At 38.2% G+C, this 20,311-nt stretch overlaps 1 protein-coding gene across 1 annotated transcript in view; it reads left to right on the top strand.

Moving 5' to 3' along the window:
* The first annotated feature begins 489 nt into the window (after positions 1-489).
* The window catches only part of LOC139714461 (E3 ubiquitin-protein ligase ubr3-like), a 49,286-nt gene continuing 29,464 nt past the window's right edge, over positions 490-20,311 (top strand). The window contains 19 exon segments of the mRNA XM_071626171.1: positions 490-1,056; positions 1,759-1,892; positions 2,558-2,719; positions 4,149-4,232; positions 6,432-6,571; positions 8,525-8,753; positions 10,140-10,328; positions 12,006-12,139; positions 12,571-12,723; positions 13,586-13,675; positions 14,514-14,642; positions 15,592-15,616; positions 15,619-15,643; positions 16,036-16,106; positions 16,109-16,168; positions 16,591-16,678; positions 17,109-17,166; positions 17,741-17,904; positions 18,981-19,128. Coding sequence (XP_071482272.1) covers positions 590-1,056; positions 1,759-1,892; positions 2,558-2,719; positions 4,149-4,232; positions 6,432-6,571; positions 8,525-8,753; positions 10,140-10,328; positions 12,006-12,139; positions 12,571-12,723; positions 13,586-13,675; positions 14,514-14,642; positions 15,592-15,616; positions 15,619-15,643; positions 16,036-16,106; positions 16,109-16,168; positions 16,591-16,678; positions 17,109-17,166; positions 17,741-17,904; positions 18,981-19,128 — 2,550 coding nt within the window. The 5' untranslated portion in view covers positions 490-589.

Below are 20,311 nucleotides of genomic sequence, written 5' to 3'. Positions count from 1 at the left end.
GTTCTTATTTATTATTGAGAATCACAAATGACAAAATGCATTTCTACCTTATAAGGAGAATTATACATTGTATGCCTCTGAAATGACTATGCATTTGTGTTTGTGTTTTGTACAGGAGGCAATATTTTGTACATGTATACTTGTAAGTTGTTAATTTCATGAATATCAGTGGAATTGTGAAAAGAGGGCAAATCCTAAATATACAAAGTGAAAGTACATACCGATGTACATGTACACTGTCCCATGTATACATGTACAAATGTAATTCATATTCAGCTCTGATTTGTGTTCCACTTGGTATTAACATCCATTCTCTGTCATGTACAGTTCATGTAAGTAACTCTGTGCGAGACGCTGGTTTGTTCCCTCAAGGTACATTAGATTTCCTTAACTTCATTGCAGGACAACAAGAAACAGAAAAAGACAAGCTGCCTCTCTTGCCCCCCCCCCCCCCCCCCCCAATCAGAGTCAATCATACAGGAAGGATGATGGAGTTTGACAACGGTTGGAAGTAACTCATCAACAATCCAAGTCAGATCAAGAAGTTACAGCTCTGTGAGGGAAGCACTACATTGTCTCAAGGTTCATTATGGAGATGGCAGATAAATATCGACGCCCAGGGGAGACAAAGCAGCAAGCTGCTGCAAGGATCCATAAGGATCTCTCACGAGAGCTCTTACCCACCCACAGGGAACTGCGAAGTGAGGGGGGCCGCAGGGAGTTCCATGAACTCCTAGCACTGCTGACAAACCCTGACAAGCCCTTGGATGACATTGACCATCTGGAATGGCTCCACCTGCTCATTGCAGGGGGCAAACCCTTTGAGGAGTTTGCCTCCAGTGTACGAGAATATGATGATGCCACCGCCTGTGGGTTGGTCTGGACTGCCAATTTTGTGGCGTATAGATGTCGAACATGTGGCATCACGCCGTGTATGTCAATCTGTGCTGATTGTTTCCATGGGGGCAACCATGAGGGGCATGACTTCAACATGTTCAGGAGCCTGGCTGGTGGTGCCTGTGATTGTGGAGATCCTAGTGTCATGAAGCCTGCAGGGTAAGGAATTACCATTGACACATGTTGCTGTTTTCAGCATGATACATTGCCAAAGTGTTGTCTACTCAATCTCCCTTGCGAAGATGCCACTCTTGAAACAAAATCCAAGATGACATTTGCGTATTTAGCTTGACTCTCAGCAATGCTGAACATTTTTAGTGCGCATTGACAAAAATAAAATGGCCGAAACAAACAAAAATGCAAACTTTCATGTACAGATGTAAGTCATAGGTATTAAGAGCAGGTCTGTGTTGTACAATTTTCTGATGCCAAATCAATTTGCAAGGAATGGAGTAGAGTATGTAATCAATTGAGAACGCAGCTACATTGTACTACCAGGACAAATATTCACTTGACCTGCTGTTCGTCTACACTATTGAAATATTTTTCATTTGTGTAGTCCATCAAATTGGCTAGATGTATACTACATCTAGATATAACACTGGGTATCATAAGATGCAATTAACAGTGTAGTGTTGTCATTAGAAGTCCAACTCAACGAATTAGAATTATTGTATTATGAGATTTTGTTACCATGAGCACTGATTTTACACAAGTGCAGACATTTACTGGTTGTGTTTGCTAGGTTTTAAGTTAAAGGGGATTACTGTTAAACTGGGTATTTCTGGTAAACTGGGTGATTACATGTTTTAAATCAGCCAATCTGACCTGTCATGCCTTTCTTCAAAACTGTGTTTCCAGATATTGTCACCGTCATGGAGGTGAAAAGCCAATTCGTAAGCAGCCGCCAGCCAGTCTGCTGCTAATGGCAAAGGAGATTGTCCCAGCCCTTCTGAAGAGGCTGCTCCTACACATGAGACTCAACTACATACCAGGTATAAGATGCTATGAATTGTTGAACATATCATGAAATCTAAGAGATCTTATCATCGTGATTCATTTAGAAATGAAACATTTAATTAATAGAGAGAGAGATAAACATACAAACAAACAGACAAAGAATGCTGGGGCATAATCTTCATTACGTTTTCAACTTCTATAGGTCATGGTTTCTCTTTTTCTAGTCATCCGTGTTGTAGACATGAGTTAAAGTTGTAATTCAAGCTTCAAAGTAGAATGTCATGGAAATACCTTCACAGTGTAAGTACTTTTTGTGCTTATTTGTAATGATGCATCATAATGAATTATTCTGTCAATTCTGTTGCTGGAGCTACCTTGTAATAGAGGTGACTGGGTTTGAAATATAAAAACCTTTTTTTAATCTATCATTCTTTGCAGAGAATTGTGTAAAGTGATTGTCAAAACTTTGAACAATAGTGGTCTGAAGATTATTTTGGTCTCATCTGGATCAAATACTGTTTACACTGCATTGTGTGGTGTTTTGAGAAAGAGCCTCGTAAAAATACCCATAGCTGAAAAGACCAGTACTATGATACTGCTATTTCCAGACCAAGAATGTGTATGTTTTTCTTCAATAACAAAGTCTGTCACAAATATGTAATCTCTTTGAAGTCATATTGTGTTGTCATCATTCCTTCAGCGAGCCAGTATATGAGATCAGGAGACATCTTCCTGACAGCCATGCGAGAAGCCGACATCTTTCTTGACCTTTTGCACGACCTCTGTAAAATGGGTGGAGCCATGCGTCGAGTCCTAACAGAGACACTCATGAACAAGGACCTATACTCCAAGATAATAGAAGGTAGCAACAACTTTTTTTTTTACTAATGTTGTAGGTGTTTCAAATAGAACTACAACGAAATTGCCCTCACAAATTGTCATATGCTCTGGCTGTGAATTATGTTTTGAAAATGTTTGTGAGTGTTGTAAAAATTTGCGATGTGTGGTTAACTTTGTGAACTATAAGTGTCACGCATACAATCTGGATATATTCATATGAGTGCAATGCCATAACCCTTTTGCTTACACATATGCGCAATATGTCATCTGCCCACATTCTTATTTGCTATGGACAGTTAAAGACAATTGAGGCCGTCGAGTTGAATAAAGCTGGGCTAATCCAGAATGATATATATATATATTTTTTTTAAATCCTTGAATCTATATCTGTGTATGATAACGCATTTCTATTTTCTCACATTTTTCTTTTACCTTTCATATGTTTGTTTCGACTACTTTTTTCTTCTCTTTTCTTTTTGTTTGCGTTACACTGTGTAAACCTACCTGCAATATTTCAATATTCTGAACAAAGTGTGAAAGTGTACTTTTTACTCGTTGCCATATCACTTTTTGGCCATTATTTTTGAACATTCTGGTAACATAATTTATTTTGTTTTTGCATATGGTAATCTCCTGCTGTTTTTACTTTTAATTTGTTAATTTTGTATCTTTTTTTACTTATGTAGATTTCACATCTTGCTTGTTTCTATGTGTTCGTTTGCTTTTTTTTTTTTTTGTTGCTGTTGTATGATGTGATTTTTACTCGCAATATGTACTATTTGTAACAGGGCTCACTTGAAAAGCAGGCTCTTGGGCCCTGAACGTGACTACCCTGTTCTTTTTTTAAATAAAACTGAATAAATAAATAAATAAATATGGAACTTATTCTCTGTGTTGTAATCATGCCAGGAAGTCACTGATGCTGATATAGCCACAAACACTTCTTGATTTCAGGAGTAAAGTACACAAAAGAAAAACAAGTTGACTTGTGGAACCTCATTATTCTAGGCAATGTAGACAGAGCATTGTAGATAAGTGAGTACATTCAAGATTGTGGATGTCCATTTCGGTGGCTAGCATGGTAATCAGGGAAGGGGGGGGGGGCATTTCACGAAGCATTTTGTCTGACAAAGTTGTTGGACAGATTTGCTGTCAGCCAATCAGATGCAAGGATTTCAGTAGCTTGTAACAGTTTCTCAGAAAAATATCTGACCAAAACGCTTCATGGAATGCGCCCCTGATGTATCGCAATGGTCAGTTGCAGTTGGGATGTATTGCACACCTTATTGCTGTTATACTATTATTTTTCCCCCTTTTGGATGGGGCTCAAATGGGGATCAAATGTATAATGAGGGAGACCACTGCATAGTCAATTGAAACCTGTACATTCATCATGTCAACGTTCAAGATGGTGGTTGCTCATTCATTACTTTCTCTCCATAAATATACAGAACTCCAGAATCATCGTAGCAACAATCTCTACCAGCATGCCCTTGGAGGGTTACCATCTCCAGACCAAAATGTTGTGATTGGATGTGAGTTTGTCATCATGTTTTAATCATTTGCTTTTCATATGAAATACTGTGTTACCATGCTAAGATGTACACATATAGTCCGACCTCGATTATCCGGCCACGTCGGGACCGGCGCTCATCCGGATAAACGAATTGGCCGGATATGGGAAACACAATGTTAATGTATAATAACAGCTGCCGTCCAAGCTGCCGTCCCAGTGCACTGGCAGCTAGGCAGGTAGTGTACCCCGCAACGTCAGTGTAATCTATGCTAGCCTGCACACAAAGTTCCCGACAGATCATGACTGCTTACTACGATGATAATGTGGTGTGCATTTATGTTAGTTCTGTCGGGAATATTGTAGGTAAATCGTGTGAGTTTTGTAGAAATTCAAATTGAGTTTAAAGTCACTGTCTTTTCTCAATTTTTGGATGAATAAAAAAAGTCCTTCACTGCGTGAACGCGTCCGGATAATAGAGATTTCTGGATAAAAGGAGGCCGGATAATCGAGGTCGGACTGTATTCTCTTTTTTTTTTCTGCCAGTAACCTTGTGATGGGTGCATTCAAGTTTTGTAAGAGAAAATATTGATTACACCAAAAATTTTATTAAAAGAATAAAAAGCAATGCTATCCATCTTCTAAGGGTTCCAACAAACTGTTAGATGAGAAGCTCATATGAAATTTCTCTGTCCATTTCAAACTGTTAAATGTTATTACCAAAAAAGTCTGTGAAGGTAGTGATTATGATTGTCCTGTCTTCAAAAAAAGAGAATAATTATTCCTAATGAAAAAATACACACAGATTGTTGAATTACTTTACACTGCTATGAGTATTTGGATACATGCTGAACATAGGAGGAGGCATAGAAACTAATGGTCGATGTATTACAAACCTATGCCTGTAAAGGTTGCAAGGTGGGGACAGCAAGTTGTTGTTTTTATGCCTCCGCCACAAAGTGGTGCCGCAGGCATTATGTTTTCGGGTTGTCCGTCCATCCTTCCGTCTGTCCGTAATGAATTTTGTGGACAGTGTATTAAAAAAACCTTTTGAGGTTACCTAATGAAACTTGGCATTACATATATGTGTATTGGGGGGTGAAGTTGTGCCTATCAACTTTTGGGTGCACATGCTCAAGGTCTAAGGTCAAAAGGTCAAGGTCAAATGCATAAAATTTCACTATTTCCACCATATCTATGCAATCCCTGAAGATATTTTCTTGAAACTTAGTGTATACATGTATTACCCAATTTAGATTATCTGGTGAAAGTTTGGGGTCATGAGGTCAAAAGTCAAAGGTCAAAAGGTCAAGCAAAAATATTAAAACTTCACTTTTTTCTCCATACCTTGGAAGTTGTTCAAGGTATCTTCATGGAACATAGTATATATACATGTACTGACTGGCAGTGATTATCTAGAGAATTTGGGGTTCATGGGGTCAAAGGTCAGGGTCAAAGGTCAAGGGCAACACTTCAAAATTTTACTATTTCCCTCATGTTTATGCAATGCCAACAGGATTATATATTTTTTTAAACACGTGGTGTATGCATGTATAGCCTAATAGAGATTCTCTGGAAAGTTTTTTTCTTTTCTTTTTTTTTTGCCTCGAAGGTCAAAAGGTCAAAGATCAAGTGAAAGTGCTGAACTAACTGTTTCCTCCATATCTCGGAAGTGGCTCAAGTTATCTTGAAACTTACTACATATTTATGCATGTTCTGCCTGACAGTGATTATCCTATGAATTTTAGGGTCAAAGGCCAGATGAAAATAGTAACAATTTACTATTCAATACAGAAATTGCACTTTTTCTCCATACCTTGAAAGTTACTCAATGCATAAACGTATGAATGGGTCAAAGTCAAGTTAAAGTCCTTAAATGCCCAAATACATGCTCTCCTATTCATCCAATTAAACCTAGGTCAAGGAAGTTGAACATTCAACATATTTGTGACAAACATGTCATTTTAATATTTTGCCAATTTTGTGAAAATGTAATCACACATTGTCCACATGTACTATCTAGACCTATTAGGAGAATCATGCATTATGGCGGAGGCATACCAGTCGCCATAGCGACATTTCTAATTTCCCAAAGACTTCAATGATGAAACTTCGTATGTCTTTATATGAAAAAAAAGTAAACTCTTCATTTTCAAGTATTCAAAGATGTGAAAACCATAATGAAAATAAATGCTCCTATTTACTCTGCTTTCCCCCTCAGCTACAACATATCCAGGTATCCCAAAGAACCTGAAGCATGAGACACTGTTGGAGGAACTCATCTTCTGGACGGTCATCTATCGCTTCCCTCAGAAGATGGTCACTTTTCTCCTCAATATGCTGCCTGACAATGAGTACAAGGTACTCGTGTCTGGTATTCCTTCTTATTCTCTCACAATATATCTTTCCCCACCAGCTCATCACTAGTTTACCCAAAAGGCAATATATGATGACATAAATGGTATCCCGGGGTACCAAATAAAGATTAGCCATTTTGTTGAATTATTATTATTTTTTTTTAGGGTTGTACCCCGGGTTGCCAAAAAGTGGGAAATTATTTTGGTGCTGGAGATAGCACGCGCTAGCCACTGCACAGCTCTGCACTGAAGCACACGCTATTGCTAGCACAGTGTACCATGCATACATAGCATGACATGCAGTGGCATGGGAATGACTATGTACACGCACACACAGTGCATGCATTTCTCTGCGGCAGTCCTCGAGTGGACATGAGGTGGCGCTACACAACGTGTGATGCATCATATATCGAAAGGATGTACCAAAAACACTTGTCTGGCTGATGCAATATGCCAGGATGATGAGTCATGTTGAAGTTTTTGAGATCAAAAGTTAAGATGAATTTTGGTGTTTTTTTTTGCCTGATTTTTTTATTATTTATGATAGATTATTAAACATTATGTAGCAGTCTGTGTACACTTTAGAGCAAAAACCGACTGTTTCTACAGTCGTATGAAGACCATGTTTTACCTTTAAATTGAAGTCAGGTCTGCACAGACTCGTGTATCCTTTTGTAACTTCGTAAGGGACTTTGCTGGACAGTTTGGAACAAAAGTGCAAAAATACTTGTTACATATGCATTGTAGTCATAATGTTAAGCAATGCATCAGTGAGGGCAGTTTCACTTCTTTGGCTTCTGTGTTGCTCATATACAATACACTGATGTCTCTCCTACTCTATACGCCGAATATTTTGTGAGGTTTTAATTTTCGCAAATTTCGCGAGTCAGGTGCTATTCACGAAATTAAAGACATGCGAAAATATTGACTCTGATCCCGATGTGAATGTGTACATTTCTCCATTCAGTACAGGACTCCACGATCGTGAATTTAACCACTCGTCAAATTATTGGGAATTCCCTATTGGCGAAAATTTAGACTCGCGAAATATATGGCGTATACAGTAATAAACTTGTGGATTATTCTTCAAATCTGCTCTGATTGATTTGTCACATAATTGACAACCCCTGTATGATATGAGATTTTATTGACTAGTTCAACAATATCACGTAAATAACAAGAACAGAAGACCATCTACTTTAATAGGATGTTAACATCACAATTGGAAACTGGACCATGTCGCGTGATGAGTTGTATTTCCATTTATTGAGGATGCATTTTTCTGTTTGTATGTGTTGATTTCTTTTTCCACAACCAAGAAATTTTGGTTCACCAGTTTAGTTACTTATATTGTAATGTGTAAAGGGTATAGGTGTCTTTTTTCAGAATCTAAATCTTTGCATTTGTGTTTAGTCTTTCTAGTTACTCCGCCAAGTTTGTTTATGTGCAAAATAATTCAAAAAGTTGTAAACGGATTTGGATGAAACTTGTAGGAAAGGTTGAGAATGACACAAGTAACATGATTAAATTGTGGTAGTGATCTGGAAATTTTTATGGATTTTATGAAGGATATCATATAATTTGGCAGGTAGGGTCAACGAACTTGGGAGTTCTAGCTGTGCATTTTTTAGGTTTTCATACGCGCACAAAAGCGCGTGCTCTAGTTTCTGCTAGAGTGAGGCGCACTGCCGAGCTGAGGGTTGATGACGAAACAAAGGCTTCTATTGGGAAAGTGGGCTATTTTCGGCATGCATGCATGAGTGGGAGAACAAGATCAGTGGTTGATAAAACCTGTTTGGTGGAGGTCTGCACTCTCAGAGTGCTTTTCTAGTCTTAGTAATAGTACCCAAAGTCTGCTCAGTTGTAAATGTTGTAAATGTAACTTCTAGATAATACTGTTTGGGTGTCACATGTTTGTATCGCATTGTAAATGTTGAAATAAAATCTCTTCCCCCAGGAACTCTTCACAAGGACGTTTGTGCAGCACTATGGCTGCATTGCTATGTCCCTGGCTGAGGAGAGATCACCAAATCTCCTGGCCAATCGTGTGGTGCACATCAGTGTACAGCTCTTTAGCAATGAGGATCTGGCACTGCGTATGGCTGAAGAGATGCATCTCCTGGAGATCCTCATCAAGTGCGCCCTCAACCTGGTCATGAAGACAGCCATGACATGCCCCATGGCAGGTGTGTTTACTTCCCTTATTCTCCTGACACTGATGTACTCCTTCATTGAAGTCAAAATATGACTGTTAGTAAAATAAATATATGACCTGTCACTACAAAAGTAGAAGAAAATCAACAAACTTTGATTTCCTGATCTTCCAGCTTTTTGAGATTCTGCAGGCTAACAAGCTTTCCAATGATGTACACTTTTGGCCCACTCAATGTCCAAAAAACTAGTGCAGAAATGTGTTACCGTGTAAGCATACTTCTGAGAAAATTACATGTTCTGGATATTGGACAATAGAGAAAAAAAAAGTGTTATTTTTAAATACTCTTTGACTGTTTTATTCAACATGAGGTGCCTTAGATAGTAAAGTTTCTTTTGTCCCCGCCGAACGAGTTCGAGCAGGGGACTATGAAACGGGCTCCGTACGTGTGTATGTCCGTGTGTCCGTCTGTCCGTCCGTGCGTCCGTGTGTGATCAAAATGTTCAAAATGCTACTCCTTCGCCATTTCTAACCCGATTTTGATTCTGTTTGCTGTATATGATAGCACTACATGGGAGCTTTGAAACTTCTATACAGAATTTCAGTTGTGACCTTTGACCTTGACCTTTGACCTATATTGTACATTTTGCTTCAAAATGCTACTCCTTCGCCATTTCTAACCCGATTTTGCTTCCGTTTGCTTTATATGATGGCACTAGGTGAGGGCTTCAAAACTTTTACACAGAATTTTGACCTTTGACTTCTTTGACCTTTGACCTTGATTTTTGACCTATATTGTACATTTTGCTACAAAATGCTACTCCTTCGCCATTTGTAACCCGATTTCAATTCCGTTTGCTTTAAGTGATGGCACTAGGTGAGGGCTTCAAAACTTCTACACAGAATTTTGACCTTTGACTTCTTTGACCTCTGACCTTGATTTTTGACCTGTATTGTACATTTTGCTACCAAATGCTACTCCTTCGCCATTTCTAACCCGATTTCGATTCCGTTTGCTTTATGTGATGGCACTAGGTTAGGGCTTCAAAATTTCTACACAGAATTTTGACCTTTGACTTCTTTGACCTTTGACCTTGATTTTTTACCTATATTGTACATTGGCTACAAAAGGCTACTCCTTCGCCATTTCTAACCCGATTTCGATTCCGTTTGCTTTATATGATGGCACAAGGTGAGGGCTTCAAAACTTCTACATAGAATTTTGACCTTTGACTTCTTTGACCTTTGACCTTGATCTTTTTACCTATATTGTACATTTTGCTACTAAATGCTACTTCCGGCGGGGACATATATTACGCACCGCATAATTTCTACTTTTCCTTGTTTTTTGGGGAACAAATTCAAACTGAAAATGGTTTGTCATTTCAAAGTTTCATTGGTATTGTTTGATCTTTGGAAGGAGTGGACAGCAAGAGCCAGAACAAACACCAGGTGGTGAACTGTGACCATCGTATTCTGAAGGGTCAGTGCTACTGGCCAATCATCAGTGACCTCACCAACATCATCTCTCACCAGTCAGTGGCCACCAGGTTCTTTGGCAGTCAGGATCTGATGGCATTGTGGGCCAGGTTCCTGCGCTACTTCATGGGTGAGTGGGGATGTGGTATAAGATGAAAACTTCCATTGCATACTATTAAATTGTTACTCCTGTGCTAGCATATTATAAGACTGCTGCTCCACATTTGATTTCAACAATAGAGATTACTAAATGCTTACAAAATGATTTTCTTTCTAGTTCCTGCTGCTCCAGTTTCCTTTGCAGTTCAGATTTTTATCCATTTTTTGACACAGGAGGATAACATTTTACATCTCATTTGAATTGAATCTTTAAAGTTTTGGTAAGAAATCAAGCATGAGTGAAGAGTAAAACATAACAAAATTGAGCGGAAGAATGATGAGCCACTGGGTGATTTCAAGTTCGGTGCTAGTGCTAGTGCTAGAGCTATCTCAACACTAGCACGGGCGATAAAACCGAACTTGAAATCACGTCGGTGTTGGGAGTTGACCTCAAAATTATGATGTATTTCCGGTTGCTGGTGCTGGGCTCGGTGTTGAATGTCGTCTGCTGAACTGAACTCCGCTGTTTGTGTTAGCGATTTACATGCTTTTCCCCCATTGACTAACACTAGCCCCTAGGGATTAACATTTTCATCATTTCAAGTTCGGTGCTGGTGTTAGCGTTGCCGTGCGAGACTCATATTCACGTCCATAATAGATGCACGTTTTACGTGCAAAGTCTATGCTAATGCAGTGGTAGCCCACGCAACATACACGAACACTCTCGACATGGCTTTATAAATCTGAGCCTAAGAACAAAATTAGGATAATTGTGTATTAAAATTGTATGTGTAAGAAATTTGAATTGCTCACAGCTCATACTCCCTTTCTTAACCCTAACTAGGCCGCGCTTTTTATGTAGATCATACAGCCGGGGGGCCTCCCAGGCCCCCCCCCCCCCTTCAGATCTCGGCCGTCGACCGAGTGATCGTGACGAAAATTGGCACACACATTGTCTATGACGTAATCTACGGTACCACAAAGTTAAATATTCACAAAATTATCATTTATGCTAATTTATGCATAATAATGCATGAAATCAGACAATTTGGTATAAATCACTAAATAAAGCTCAAAATGGGCACATTTTTTGTGTAAGTATTCTTTTTAGTGTCCTGAGCAAATATAAGAGAAAAAAATTGCGGCATCAGAAAAAATTTCTGAAGTATTTTATTGTTTTTTGAATTTTTTATGTATTCCCTTGTTTTTTGACTTTATGTTTTTCATTGTTTTTTTGATGAAACTTGTCCGCGACATTGTTCCGAACAAGAAAATATGCTATTACAGCAAGTAATTGATTTCGATCAATAAAACCCCCAAATAATCATGCTTTTATGAAATTTGCCTGTAGGCACAGTTTGCATTGAAATTGTACACAAATTCACGTTTTTGAGCAAATTTTGGTCTGACATGCACGTACATATTTATGTGCAACTTCAGAACCGCGCTCCCAGGCATCGCAAATTTGGTGTCAAAAGACGCGGGAGACTCAAAAGAAAAAAGTCATGAAACGGTGCGGCGATAGCTTTTCGCGTTAGCGATACATCGCGCGGAACGTCGAGGGGGGGCCTCGGAGGCCCCCCCGGCCTAGTTAGGGTTAAAGGCAATGTTACATATTCTTTGGAAAGCCTTGATGTTCTGTGTTGTTAGTGTTCTGGTTCAAAAGTCGTGCCATTGAAATTTTCATTATTCTTTTTTTAATGTTCAGGAATGAACCTGAATGTGAGAGAGCTCAACCAGCATGTGGAGTTTGAGTCCAATACCTACTCAACAGCTTTCTCTGCTGAGATTGAGGCTTGCTCTGCTCCAATGTGGCAGATGGCGGTTCATTGTAAAGATCCTGTAAGTACACATGCAGTCATAGAAATAAGTTTGAGTCATGTTGACTCTGACTCATCTATTCCATGAGGAGATATTTGCTTACTTATCTTCGTACAATTCCAGGAATTTGTTTCTATTTTGTTTTTGAATATTTCTAGATATTTCTAAATATTTTTGCAAGTATTTTACATTTTTCAAAAAGGTTGATAAGGTTTGAAATATGTTTTGTTTATCTATGTATCATTTTTTGAGAGAAGGATGTAAACTGATAGTCAAAACCTTAGACAGTAAGATCCTAAGATCATTTTGACTTAGGTAGGATCAAATATGAGATAATTGCCTACCATAATTGATTGAATATTCCCAAAGTACCAAACTAAGTGGTCTGTCAGCTACAGCACTCCTATGAATAACACCAGCAGTTTATTGATGCTTGTTTCCTCAACCAAAAGAATGCCACCAAGTTCACCAAGGGCATGCTGGAGGCGTGTCTGAAGGAGCTCTGCCATTGGGTGGCTGACTGTAGGTTGCCTAGGAAGCTCCACCCCCTCCAGGTGTCCTTCCACCTTCCTCTCCTTCGCTACTTCACCATCTTTCTTAGCCAGGTAACGTTTGTCTCTTGGGCTGTATTCACTAATATTGACCTAAATGCAGTGCTTGGATACCTCCCTATCTTCACATTTCTCTTCCGCTGTTGCTGAAATTGATAAAGATTTTCTTTTTCTTTTTTAAAGGCATCTGCCCCAGACCTTGTAGATAAATGATATTTTGTAGAAATGATAGATAAAATATGTGTGGTATGCTACATGATGTGTAGAAATACTAATTAAATTGGTGCAAAGTTTATCAAAAGTCACTTTTGCTTAGAGTGAGATTTTCTGGCCATAACTTTGGAATGTCCAGTGATGAAATAATTTGGTAGAAGGCTAGAAATGACTGAACACTTACATGTATGCACAGTACACCAAATGATGGATGACAAGCCAAAGATCACTTGGATGCCAGAATATATGTCATAACTTGTGCTACAAACTCTAGTGATGATATTTGATACGGTGGATGGGACTAAAGGCAGAACAATTTCTGTGTGCAAGGAGGGTCAAAGGTCCTTAAGAACGATGAACTTCACCAAAATGTGAACTAAAGGCCACTAATTTGTGGCAAAATGTTATACTTGCACAAGGATACTGAGGCCTCCCATTCGACTACACGCTTTAGTTGAGTTGCTGTTATACAGATGATGAAGATGTTTTCATTGTTGCTCTGAATATTGTTGTTGTCATGCTGATGAGGATCATGAGATTTCTGGTATTGACAAAAATGTTTATATAGTAAAAGTGGAAATAGCTGGAATGATATCATCTATGTTGTTATCTGGTGCTTTTATCAGCATCATGACATGAGTTTTCAATTTTTGCAACAGTTTCATATGAACCCATACTTGTTTGTGTGTCTTTGTGGCATCAGGCTGTTAACATCCAAGGACTGGACTTTGATAAATTCAAGTTAGACAAAGAGCTGCTGACAAGACTCATGATGTTCCCTCTTCAGATACAAGTAAGAGACCAAGAAATTATCTTTACCGTGTGAAGTTCTACTTGATTGATTTCCTACTTCTCAAATGAGAACATATCAAGTGCAGTATGATAAGATAGTGAATAACATGCTGAGCATCAATGTAAATGGTCAATATGAGGTTGTGTGAATGTGTGGAAGGGAAAAAGATCATAGGACACACATGTAAGCAAGCTTGTTTAACTGCACATCCTGTTATGAATGTAATCTTTGCAAGATTACAGCCAAGGAATTGACATGTATTGACAGATCAAAATGTATAATAAGTGATGGAAGTTGAAGAATAATTCTAGAGTACAATAAACCTTTTTGTTTGCCTTCTTTACTTCTCATGTGAAATGACTTATGATGTAAAGCATGTCACACATTGTAAATCACACTGAATCTACAATACCATGTAAACAGTGATTTTTACTTGTGTCCCTGTCATTAGCATTGATTAGATTTAACTAGTGTATGCCAAAGCGTGATAGCATGATGAAATGCACCATCTCAGTGAGTGAATGGATGTGATGTTGTGTAGTGCTCAGTCACTACAGGTTTAATTCCGATGAGCAGGGTGTTATTAAAGTGCTTTCAACATCACAACTGTATCAAAAGCTCCAATATGATGCAAAAATGATTAGTATTGTTATATGATAATTGTTCAAAAATTTTTCATCATTTTGGTTATTATTGTCTATAGAAATAATGATGTTATTGCTGTTGTTGTTCTATCAGTCTTCCATACTTTTGCTTTAGTAGAGAAATACAATGTTTGCAGATCTTGGGTCGTATGATATGAAAGTGGTAAATAAAAATGACTATCTTCCTTGCACAGGCCAAGCTAAGTGAGATCTTCTGTGGCATGTGGGTGAGGAATGGGGTACAAATGAAGTGTCAAGCCATGACCTATCTCCAGTGCCACTTCTGTGCTTCCATGGGAGATCTTGATCTCTACTTCATTCAGGTGAGCAATGTTTATCATAAATGTCATAATAATGCATTTTTCTTGTTGAGTGCATGTCACGTTTGTAGCCTGTTTGCACTCAGACATCTCAGAAATAAAGGAAACACAATAATGAAATATGACTTATGTATGATATAAAATGTATATTTATATTTAGATTTGAATTGTTGCATCTAAATCCTTGATACTTTCTGGCAGAGCATTTCAAAAGTGAAATCAGATCAGATCAGATTCATCTTTTTTATTGGTCTATGATGGGACATAGAAATTTTGTTTCCATTGACATTTGTACAATAATCATGACAATAAAAAAACACATCTCACATCACTATTACTTATACCCGTAACTAAAGAGAGGCAGCCATAGAGAAAAGTGTTCATCATGGAAAATTCAGCTGGAACAGTGAAAGTGATAAAGAGGTTTCTGCTTGTAAACTTGCAGTCTTCTTCATCCCCCTCTTTCTAAGTGTCTCCCAAAAAGACCCAGTAGTTTACATTCTTTTTGCATCAGTTTTCCAATCTCTCAGGTTTGCTTGAAAGCCTACTATAGTGTGAATGAAGGAGAGACCTTTTCTGTTTCCAGGTCACAGAGGATGAAAAAGTTTTACTGAGGAAATGCTATTTTAAAATCATCTCAGGAATTATGATTTTGTGGCATAACTGTGATTCTTGTGCGTTATATTGTTGAACCTGTACAATTAAGGTACTGAGAGAGCACCTCTGCACAGATGTCTACAATGAAACCCTCTGATATAAATGGTCAGCTTTGTCCTGTTAATGAAATTACCAACCTCTTCAAGCATTTTGCTCCACCACAAGGAGTTGAGTTTTTAAAAAACTGCTTTCTTGTTCCCTTGTCATTCATTCATTCTAGTTTTGTAGTTTAATAAACATTTCGAATGAAAAGTAGATAATGAGATGTAAATAAATTTGTTTATCTTTTTTGCAGGTGTGTGCTTCACTTCTTGACCCAGACTTGTTATCAAGACCATATTTGAAAGGTTGGTGAATCATTGATAACTTTAATATTTGGATGTTATGCTTGTTGGCACCATGTCTCGTGGTTAAATTCAGTACCTTTGGAGGCATTCCCTAGGAGGTTTTGAGCACACTGGCAATATATTTTGTTTCCTGTTTGCGCCATGTATTTCATGAAGAGCTCTTTGTGTTGATGTTTGTAGTTCTTTTTCAAGTGAACATGGATTTTTATCTTGAGATATACAACAAAAACAAATGCATGAACAGAACACCCAAAACCAAAGCATACATAATTAATTTGAGTGCATCCTACCATGATTTTAACTCATATACAAGCTCTGGCATTTTTTCAATCTTCATTGGCTTGTGATGTACCATGTGCTGTGATTTTATTTTGTTTTCTGTGTAACTGTAGGTTTCAAGTGCTGGATTGGTTCTCCATGGATCCTGCCAGATCCTCAAGTCACCTAGAACCAGACCGTGTTATGCCATGATAGAGGGAGCTCTTCAGCACATTGCAATGCTTGTCAGCATCAGAACACACCTTGGTGAGTCAGCCTCTTGTTCACATTTCCTAGTTTGTACTTAAATGCAACTCTATTTTTGTCTTTAATGTCAGTTAGATGCAAGATGTTTTAGTTATGCTGCATATTGTATATACAATGACCGCATAGGGCAACTGCGGTACTCAGCAATGCCTTCATCTCTCTCTTGAGTGTATTAAAAGCTAGTCCGATTTCTCTCGTGAGGTTATTGCAAGGTACCTAGCAACATTGTGCTAAATGCTTTCTTCTTGTTTCATATCAATGTAGTTGCCAGGAGTGTTGTCCATTTTACAAGTGTTATGAAGGTTGACCCTAGTCGTATTGACTTTCTTGTGTAATCTTCCACGTACTGTTTTAAAGGTGTAGCATTATTCTTTCGTTTGTTCTTTCTGACCTTTCACCTCTTGAATTGTTAACTGTGGCAGGTATGACTGAGAGTGAGTTGATGCGAGACGAGATGGTGAGCCTTCTGTGTATGCAAGATCGCACCCACAGCCAGCTCCAGGAAAAGATATCCTTTCCTCACCATAGTATCTCAGCCATTTGTTTGTACAGTATATGGGCAGTGGTTGCTGTGCTGTACACTGATTTTGCTTTTCTGTTAGAACACAAATCTATCTACAATAATTATCTTGTATGAGGTTTCTGTTTCTGTTGTAAACATGAAATTGTTTACGTCACTCACCAAGTTCAGATGCATGAAAGAGTAATTAAGTCAGAGTTCAGAAAGCGTTACTTCTATGTGTATTATGGCCATTTCACCCATGTGCATGACTTGTACTGAGTGGCACGGCTTTGCAACTCTTAAATTCTGATACAGCATTAATATTCTGGTGACTTCACAGCATGGAGAAGAATTTAGTGTTCTGAGGTATGCAATAGTAAAGTAGAAAGAGCTCATATGAAAACAAATGCTTGTCCTTAATGCCACCATTTAACACATCCCAGAGAAGACTGGCTTGATAAATCCAGACAACAACTTTGATGAGCTGCTTACAGAGGTAAGCCATCCTGATGAGTTAATTGTGTACATGGCAGGGTTGTTATAATACTGACACTAGATTGTCATAATTTGATTAAAATCGGAGGGGTGTGCATATATTATTTTGTTATTGCAGTAATTTCTTGTAGAGTATGGTTCATGACATAAGCTTGATGGACTACTTGTTTTTTTGTGATATCATGGTCTTATCCCATTGCTATAAAGTGAAATTGGTTTCTATACATTCTGACATTCTAAAGTTTGCTAGGTGTTTTTGATAGCAGCATGTGTATGCAACTGAAGACGTGGAAAAGGAGCAGTTCTGAATTTTCATAGCTGATGGTTATCAATCAACTTTGGGGTTTAATACCCTAATGCATGAGACCCACCCACATTTTTTTTACCATCAGTTTATTTAGTGTATTAATATGTGTATGCAATAAAACAGTTATTTAGTAATAGTAGAAGGGATTGAAATAAACGGGGGTTTGGAAGAACTGAGGTAAATGTGTATCCATAATCTGGCCAGGAATATTTTGCCGTGGAGACATATTCTTAATTAGTATTCAATCCACCCCCATCCTTTTTCACAGGTTGCTGATTACAGAGACCCCCTTACTGACCTGGATGGTGTCCAGCAGGGCCAGTACTCACCCAAGGCCACCGTGTGGCAGAAGGAGTTTGACCCCCTGCGGACCATGCTAAGGTCCATGCAGAGAAAGGACTTCCAGGGGGCGCTAGACAGATACACAGACCAGTGAGTTTGCTGCTCAGCTGGTCACAAATCAAATGCCAATTCTTACAAGGGATAAAAAAACTATCAGTTATCTATTGGCTTTGATCAAAATACAATGATGGTTTGCATGGCCCTTTTATAGTGACTTTAAACCATTATAGGAGAAAACACAAAATATAGAACAAACCAATGTTGCAACAGTTTATGTAACAGTTCCATGTAAAAAATGCAAATACAGACAAGTTTTAGTGGAAACAGCAGCGAAATATGTGTATATTTCTTTTTTTTTTGGATAATCTAAGGATTATGATTGTAATTATTGTGGTTTTAGTAACGTTGCAGTGTACCTTTAATGCCTATAATTGTATAGCCAATATTATAGTGCCAATTAGGGAAAGAATTTTTCATAATTTGCTATTTTTTCATAAAGCCCAATGTAAGTGGAGGAAGATGACTGGATCTAAATGGCTATTGTCTTTTGGCCATCAAGTTGTCTTTTATGAATATGTATTAGAGTTTAATTCCAAGACTCTATTTGGACAAAAAACTTTGTAATCATTATTGCTTTAATTGTTCCCAATCCAAAGGTTAGTGTAGATTGCATAAACTCTCGCCTTCAAGACACTCTTGTGACAAGTAACTTTACTGCTGTTATTCCAAATGTGACTCCGGTCAAAAATCTCCTTTTGCTGTCCTTAACTATGCCGTCTCATCAAACTTCCCGATCATCATTCTTTATTGTACAGACTATAATTTTCTAGTGGAAACAGCCACAGCTCTTCTTTTTTATCCCATTTACCACTGATATCTTTCCAGTTTTTAGTGCATTGCTTCTGAATTTTGGTCTGTTTATCCATTGGTCTCGAGAGGTTGAGACACAATCAAGAATTATTAATTTTCTATTTATTTGTTTATTTATTTATTTATGTATTTATTTATTTATTCTATTTTATTTCTATTTTTATTTCTGATTAACTAGTATCAGTGTTGACATATTTACTGATATTTGTCAATTCATTTTACCATTCATTCTATATGTCAAATTAGTGCAGTCATTAATGTTGTGAGGAAATGTATCTGTCCTTACCAACCTCCAGCCTAAAGCAGTCAGGACGCTACCGGGGCACCACCCACCCATGGCCCCCATACCAGGCCCTGAAGCCAATCAAACCAGTCTACAAGGATCTGAGGAAGCTTCTCCACTCCAGGGTCCTCCATGCAGCAATCTTCACTATACTTCATAAAGTGAGTCAATCTGTCATCAGTCCACATCCTGTCTTCAAATCCTTGCAGCTCATTCTTTGTGTGGTATCAATGAGAAAACTTCTCAAAGTGCCATGTCACTCCATGTCCTAGTTGTGTTTAATAAAATGAGTAAAAGCAAACAGACAGAATTGTTTTGTTCCATCAACATTAACATAACACTCGAAAAGCACTCTGAGAGTGCAGACCTCCACCAAGCATCTCATTTCTTCCTTATAAACTCATGCTGAAGATCACCCTTATTTCCCAATGATAAAGAAGCCTTTCTGCTGTGTCTCAGAGTCTTAGACAATGACAGTTGAAAAAAGTCTACCTCATGCATCAGCAGTGCTTGCTGGGCGCTCAGTGCGCATATGCACACCTCAAATTCGCGCAGCTTGAGCTCTCTCATTTGTTGGCCCTATCTTAATTTGCCAATGATGGTCCTTCAAAAAAATTTATGAAAAAAAGTATCCTGGATCCAGATGGTTGTCTGGATCACTGTAACCAAAATTGCCATCTGTTCTTTCTGTCATCACCTTTTCCAGTAAGTTTCATTCAAATCCATTCAAAACTATTTGGACTTATTTTGGAAACAAACAGACAGACAAATGCTGATAAAACAATAATCCTCTTGGCAAAGGTAAGAAAGTTATAACATTTTGATGATCCTATGTTTTCATGAAACAGTGACATTTGTTACAGCCACATTATTCCCAGAAAAGTTGATGTCATCACTTTCAAAGCTATTCTTCAATTGGTATACGACTTGAATATGAAGTGGTACTGCACTCTACGTCTGGTCAACAGGACTTACATGAAAACCACAAAGAAAATTGTGTCACAAATATCCAAACTGCTTCTTCAGCTGTGCTTGACAGGAAGGCAATCACTGTTATGAGGGGATAGGTGGTGAAAGGGGCATGATATCACCCCAGAGCTAATACCTGGGATTATTCGCCTGTCAGGACTGAAGAAGGGACTTTGAAGAGTCTTGAAGTAGTTCTCCTAGTGATGTCCGGTTGACAACATTTAACAAGTTATTCAACTCAACAACTTCCTGGATGAGTTAAAATCTACATTGATATTTTTGACTTCAGGTCAAATTTACCTTTTGCAGGAAGTAGCCATCATGATTTTGTCTTCCTTGCTTGGTTCCTGTTACAGCATCAGCGGGATATCGAAA

Source organism: Diadema antillarum, unplaced genomic scaffold, assembly GCF_040938485.1.
Source record: "Diadema antillarum isolate AM-2024a unplaced genomic scaffold, OU_Dant_1.0 seq00002280_RagTag, whole genome shotgun sequence".
NCBI classification, from domain to species: domain Eukaryota; kingdom Metazoa; phylum Echinodermata; class Echinoidea; order Diadematoida; family Diadematidae; genus Diadema; species Diadema antillarum.
Note: the sequence above shows the minus strand (reverse complement) of the source record. Positions and strands in the feature narration are given on the sequence as shown.